The 6,850-nt window shown below is 35.6% G+C and overlaps 1 protein-coding gene across 1 annotated transcript; it reads left to right on the top strand.

The window, feature by feature from the left end:
- On the top strand, positions 1,761-3,045 carry LOC109711628 (homeobox-leucine zipper protein HOX11-like). Its single transcript, XM_020234771.1, has 4 exons — positions 1,761-1,806; positions 1,975-2,117; positions 2,230-2,309; positions 2,695-3,045. The coding sequence occupies exons 1-4, from the start codon at positions 1,761-1,763 to the stop codon at positions 2,921-2,923; spliced, it is 498 nt and encodes a 165-aa protein (XP_020090360.1). The 3' UTR covers positions 2,924-3,045.

Here is a 6,850-nt window from a genome sequence, read left to right as displayed (position 1 = left end):
AGCAAATTATCTATTTCATTCATATTTAAGAAATTAACTGGTTTAGATATATGAACCAATTGAACTTCGAATTTGAGACCTTTAATACCAATTATTAAGTTCTTAATTGACCAACTATGCTTAGATATGGTCGATAACATTTTGAGGTTTAACTTTAAGCAATCATCCTGTGCGCGTTTTATGTATTAGAAAGTAACTTCAAATATTTAAGATCGCATTTAGCAGCGCCTATGATGCATTTGATAGAATTCTATACATTAAATTATATACAATCTCTTTGCCCACTAGCAAATAAAAATTTATTTTTGGTTTCAAATTCAAAAATACAATTATTCAAACTACCTGCTTGGGAATAAGATTATCTATACTTTTCATATAAATTATCTTTTTGTCTATTTAGAAATATGAAAAATACTATTCTCATTTAAAACATTTTTTTTTTTGTTTCATACCTTGCCCTAAGTTTCAAAGACCTATTTGAATGCCCCTAAGCTTGCGAGAACCGTTCTGCTTGTTATTAGCCTTGTTTCAACATAGCTTGGCCAAGTCCAACTTTTTCTTAGACCTAGATATTAATTAATACCTCAGTATTTTGAAACTTTTGTGTAGAGGTATTTCAATGAAAGAAAAAAGAAACAGAGGGTGTGAAATGTCCCGATATTCTTACATAAGATTGTCCTTTTGAGTAGCGATTGTTGAATATAAACTATTGAACGCGGCAGAGGAATAATGATTATTTCACGTGATATCAGAATAGTAAATTTTAACTAAAAGTGTTTAATATAAAATACGAAAATATTATTCTCTAGCAATTGAAATATTTGGAGATAACAAGCTGTGCCGTAAGTTCTTTATACTCCCAAAAATTTTTAATTGAATTCATATATTCACCATCTTATGATATATAATATATTTCGTCTGATCTCTTATGTGTATGCATGTGAATATGAGTGTAAAAGCTATACTTTTGAGCTATTTTCTATAAAAGTGATTTTTTTTCTTTTTAGAGAGATAGATAGCATGCTATCCGTTTTGTTTATTTCATTTAGAAATAAACTTAGCTGAAAATGTGAATTAACTAGGATTCGAACTTGGGTCTCGGATACCAACCATCAAATCCTTTGCCACTTGCTTTAGGGACAATCGGTTATAAAAGTGATCTTTGGTGGATATAAAAAGATACGTACGTATCTCTCTACCCAAAGTAGTCGAAATTGCACTTACATGGTAGATACAACAAAGTGGGTATGGTGGACTCGCATCATGTGAAGAAATCAGAAGTACTTAATGAATAATAAAGCTAATATTATTTCTTGAATTAATGAGGGCGTTAATAAATCAGTTATGACTACTGTACTAATTCCCCCCCTCTCCCAGCAAAGTTGCCATTGATTAGGACCACGAAACTGCCCAGAAATTTTTTATGCTGACTTAAAAGAGCCTTGTGATTCTTTGGTCCAACCAAAAATAGTACTCTCTCTCTCTCTCTCCTCTCTCTCTCTCTCTCTCTCTCTCTCTCTCTCTCTCTCTCTCTTTATATCTCTTCCCCACTACAACCCGACAAAGACTCTTACTACCCACATTAAACACAAAGAAGAAACTGCTCTTCTAGCTTCCACCCTCAAATGAAAGCACTTATTCTGTTTATAAGCTATAAAGCTACATACCAACCCTCCTAACTTCTCTACCCACAAAAATCTCTTCTCACACACAGCTCTAGCCCCACATATATACTACTATAGCCTAATTAGCTTTTATACATGGGAGAAGAGGAGTGCAACATAGCCCTCAGTCTCGCAATCGGAGGTTGCGCCGGAGAGTTCACGTCGAGCCGAAGCTGCAGTGCGAAACCTCCGGTCCTTTTCCATATCTTGTTTCCGTCCCAGAAGAGAGAAGAGGGACAACAGCGAGAAGAAGAAGAAGAAGAAGAAGAAGAAGAAGAGAAGAAAGGCGAGGAAGACGGAGGATGGATAGAGCGGAAACGATCGAAGTCCGAGGATTCGTCTAAAGGCGCGAGCGATGCCAACGGCGGCGGCGCCAGGAAGAAGCTCAGGCTAAGCAAAGAACAGTTGGCTTTGCTTGAAGACAGCTTCCGAGCCCACAACACCCTTTATCCAGTATGTGGATGTGCACCAATTTTATGAGTCACGCATAATTAATTAGTTGGTATATTATTGTCGCGTTATCGCCTCGTGGGGGCTAACCCTAGCTACATGAACTCCATGGCAGGTTCAGAAGCAAGAACTAGCACAGCAGTTGAACCTCCGACCGCGACAAGTCGAAGTATGGTTTCAAAACAGAAGGGCAAGGTATAGTATTTACACTGTGCTGTAAAGTATATTAGCTTTTCGCGTGTTGAACTTGAGAAATGCTAAGTCTATAATCCAAAAAAGTCACAAGATTATAATCCTTAATCCAAGGATTTTTAAAAACCAATTTTGAGTTTTAAGCCACCCTTATAAGCATTTAAAAACCCTTTTTAGTTTTCGTAATAAAAACAAGGGAATGATACATGAGACTGGCAGAGAAATATAAGCTCTTGAATAATTAAGTCGTAGAATTAATTACAACCAAAAAGTGGTTGTAGGGTAGCATTACTCATTGAACTTCTCTGAAGCGTATACTTACTCATTATGAAATAGATGAGAAATGGAATAGTGTTGTTTCTCATTATATATGGATATATATATGTAGGTGTAAGTTGAAGCAAACTGAGGTAGATTGTGAGTACTTGAAGAGGTGCTGCGAGAGCTTAACCGACGAGAACCACCGGCTGAAGAGAGAGCTGATGGAGCTGAGATCGGCGATGCCAGCCGTGAGCTTGCCTTTCAACGTTCCAATCCCGAGAGCAGTGGCGGCATTACGTATGTGCCCGTCGTGCGAGCGCATTGCCACGGATAGGGATGAGAAGAGGAAGGCTTAGTTTGAGTATTCCGACTCTTGGAGAACCCTAAAAGTTAATGTATATCGGTGCATGCAGTGCTCTTTCATAACTTGTTGCATGCATGGTTGATAGCTAGGGTTCTGTAAATAACTTAATTAGTTTATGATCTAGTTCTTGTGGCCTAACAAATATTACATAGTAGCTAATAATCGTGACTGCCAATATTGGTGAAGGTTACAGGGGATTGATAACATGTTTCACTACTTGACAAGATATATTTGCTAATATTACGTATAATCTCTTGTTAATTGTGTTCTTGTTTTGTAGTAACTCAGAAATGACTAATGAATTATACAGTGATGGGGTGATTGTTGGACTAGAATTGCGCTTTCCAATTTAGTTAATTTGTTGGTACTCTCTTCACGAGAGTCAAACTCATTCCGTAATGATCGATGTACTAAACTCTTCTTAATTGGTTCCAATTTATTGAACAAATGAAGAGGAGAATTAGTTGGTGGCGTTGATGGTGGGAAATTGAGTTGAGGGTTTAACAAGGAAAAGAAGGGCTTTTCCAAGGTCGAAGAAGCTCTAGATTGAAAAGCTTAATTTGACTGGTCTTGGCCAATAGGGTGTGAGTACATGTGTTAGTCATGGGGGACAAAACGAATTCCACGGGTCAACTAATTAATTCCCTTGGGATACGGCTTAACAAGGAGGAATTCTACACTGTCACACTTGCACCATGTCATCAATAACAAGCCAATCACATTCCTTCTTTTCAAATAAAAGTACAATAAAAATACTTTTTTACAATCATGATGGGACATATATTCTTAAAAGGATTAATTTGATTGGTTTGTTACGCCACGTCACTAATATACCCGTTGCATTCTAGAATTTTTCCTTAACAAGGGTGTCCACCAATGATGGGTGCAATAAACACAAGGGAGGCTTCTTGGGAATTCTAATGGCCTACGCTTGAAACATGTGCATACTACATATTCTAGATATATTTAGGCAGTGTTTAGTTCGCCAACAAAGGGCGGGGGGATAAGCCATTGTTTTTTCCTTTGTTTAATTTCAAATGCAAATTTTCGTACCCGATCGAGAACAATAATTCTCGGGTCTTTGAAATAAGCTGGTATAATCCGATATAAGGCTAGAACTGCGCTGTTTCATCATTTCTCGAGAACAATAATTCTCGGATTTTTGAAATAAGCTGATATAATCCAATATAAGGCTGGAACTGCACTGTTCCATCATTTCTTTGGAACAAGCTTCTTCCCAAATGGGAACAAAGTTAATTAAAGCCTAACTTTAATTTTAATTATGATATTAAATTTTAATTAATTTAATTAATATATTTAAATCATTAATTAATAAAGTAATTAATTAATTTATTGCTTATAATTAATTAGCTAATTAATTATTAATAATTACATATATTAATCTATAAACTAATATTTATATTGATCAACCATTAATATATTTCTATTAATCTAATTAAACTTTTTACTAGTTATCTAACTAAAATAATTTACTAACTAATTAAAAATTAAATTATTTTTTATATTTATTTAATTATTTAATATTTTTTATTATCTTATACAATATTCATTGCTAATAAATTTAGTAATTTATTAAATTATTTTTAAGTAATATTTTGATGTTAATTAATTAGATAAAATAATTTTAACTTAAAATTATAGCTCTTATTCATCTTGTTCCAATCTAACCATCCAATTACTATTTATCTTATTTTAGAAACAACAATTATCATGTAAACGCAAATTGACTTAGTTCATGTTTATAACTTGAACTTGTACCTATCTCTGGAATAAACAGTTCTTACTTATACTCGAACTAAAACTTATCTTAGAATTGGACCCTTCTTTTGGCTTCCGAAACATATTATCTTATTTTAAAAACTCGAAAGAGTTTATAAGATCGATGCATTAACTTAGAAATTCTGTTACCATTATAATTACATAACCATATATATATTATATATGTTACATATATATAATATATATTACTATGTATATACTTTCTATTAGGATATATATTTATTCTTTGTATAACAGATAAAATCCTGTACTTCTGTAAACCTTTCTCTCTCTATATAAGAAGAATGGATTTAGATGAAAATATAAGAAAATTCTCAAATCTCTTGTTTCATGGTATCAGAGCCCTTCTAGGTTTCATTCTCTTTCGACGACTTTTTTGCTCACTCTCTCAGAAGGCGAATTGTTCGGTCCAGATCAGCACCACGTCCGAGGAACACACGATCCTATCCTAGTGGTTAACTGGGGCTGCGATTGTCATCATCACGTCTGTGTGGCTGCGCATCATATCTCGACATACGTCTGACCAAGTTGCCAGGAGTCTCTAGAAGCCACTTTTCAGATTTGGTCCATTCTATTCTTCTCTTATATATTTAAGTTATGACATCTTCTACCAATCAATTTCCTCAACTAGATGTAAATTATTGTTCTAATTAACCAGGATGGTTCGTGTCGTACAACTTTTATTTGATGCCCTAGACTTAACAATAAATATTAATGACCTAGCCTCGCTGCTGCTGAGAGAAACTCAAAAGATGTTAAAATGCTACAAGACGTACTCGTGGAATATATCAGTCTGAGAAATTGACACATAATGCAGTTAGGTAATTTTTCACTACAGCTTCCAAAATTGGCTCATCTTTCGAAAACAATGAGCATCTAGCCATGCTCAATCATATCTGAATTCCAAAGATCACATCGGCCCATCAGGGACTCCATTCAGGAGTCTAATAGCTTATACAAGCACGGTGGCGCCAACTATCCTTCATAGGAATCATTAGCAGTACTTGTTTTGGCTTCACTTGTGCTACCAAACAAACCGGCAAATTCGTATCACACGCTTTTTCAACTTTATATGCGTACTACAGCCAGAGTTTCGAGTCCTAAGAGCAACTTCTTCCCTCGATACTCCGCTACCCATTGATGCTGGCACTTGCGAGCTATTTGCAGAGGAAACTCGTCTTCGAGTATTGCATTCCTCCATCTTCAAACACCGCTTACTTGCTGTCCCAATCAGTTCCATCGAGCCTATTAGTTCTACTAATTCGTTTGTTCCTTCGAAAGAACAAACGCAAAATACCAATGCAAATATTGCACTCTGGGGCATCATATTCAAGATTGCAGAAAAAGAAGTGGTCTGACAACACGACTTCCCAGTGGTTATCTGCTGCTTGCTTCACTTTGGCAAGATCGAGCATCCTTTCATACTTCTTCATAACAACGTAGGCAATCACACTGCTTTCTACTCAACTCAGCTGGCTCACTAATGCAAGCTACTTCAACAGAGCAATCTGAATAATCGATCACAAAAGAGTCAGAATCAGTCTCAGACACCTCATTCAGCACCACAGAGTTTTGGTTCCCTTTCAACACCTAGCTTTGGAGGTATCTAAGAATTGCTGGTTCTTTAGACTTAGTCTCTTTATCATATGACCCTACATGATTTCAATTACCTTTTCTTGCAACCTTCCTATTGTCTTCTCCGCTCAATCTTTTACTAGCTGTGGTACACCACTTCCTGTTACTCATTATGTACATTATCACCTAACATTGTATTCTGTGCAAATTTATGTGCCTCTGTTTTACACATACCAAAACTTCTTAAATATTTTATCATTTAGCGAAAATTACTGATCATGATTGTACAGTTACAATTTGACTCATTTCTTGTCGTGTTCATGATCGTCGAACACAGAACTTGATTGGACAGGCCATAGGCTGATGGCTAGTACTAACATTGGATATCTCATCTTGAGAGTGAGAGATGAGAGTTAACGCAACATACTTAACATCTCACTCTAGCTTTATGGCATCGTCGCTTAGGTCACCTTCTTTCGAACATCTTAATGTTTAGTTCGTCGTGGTAGTAATTTAGGCAAATTTCTGTTTCTCAATAATCTTA

The sequence above is a fragment of the Ananas comosus genome, linkage group 6 (genome assembly GCF_001540865.1).
Source record: "Ananas comosus cultivar F153 linkage group 6, ASM154086v1, whole genome shotgun sequence".
Taxonomy (NCBI): domain Eukaryota; kingdom Viridiplantae; phylum Streptophyta; class Magnoliopsida; order Poales; family Bromeliaceae; genus Ananas; species Ananas comosus.
The sequence above is the reverse complement of the archived record's forward strand: the minus strand, read 5'-3'. Positions and strand labels throughout refer to the sequence as shown.

Bases quoted from the DNA above. Each gene is read 5' to 3' on its own strand.
- LOC109711628 (XM_020234771.1), top strand. From the start codon at position 1,761: ATGGGAGAAGAGGAGTGCAACATAGCCCTCAGTCTCGCAATCGGAG. The intron at 1,807-1,974 runs GTTGCGCCGGAG...GAGGATGGATAG, and splicing joins CCTCAGTCTCGCAATCGGAG to AGCGGAAACGATCGAAGTCC. The intron at 2,310-2,694 runs GTATAGTATTTA...ATATATATGTAG, and splicing joins TTTCAAAACAGAAGGGCAAG to GTGTAAGTTGAAGCAAACTG.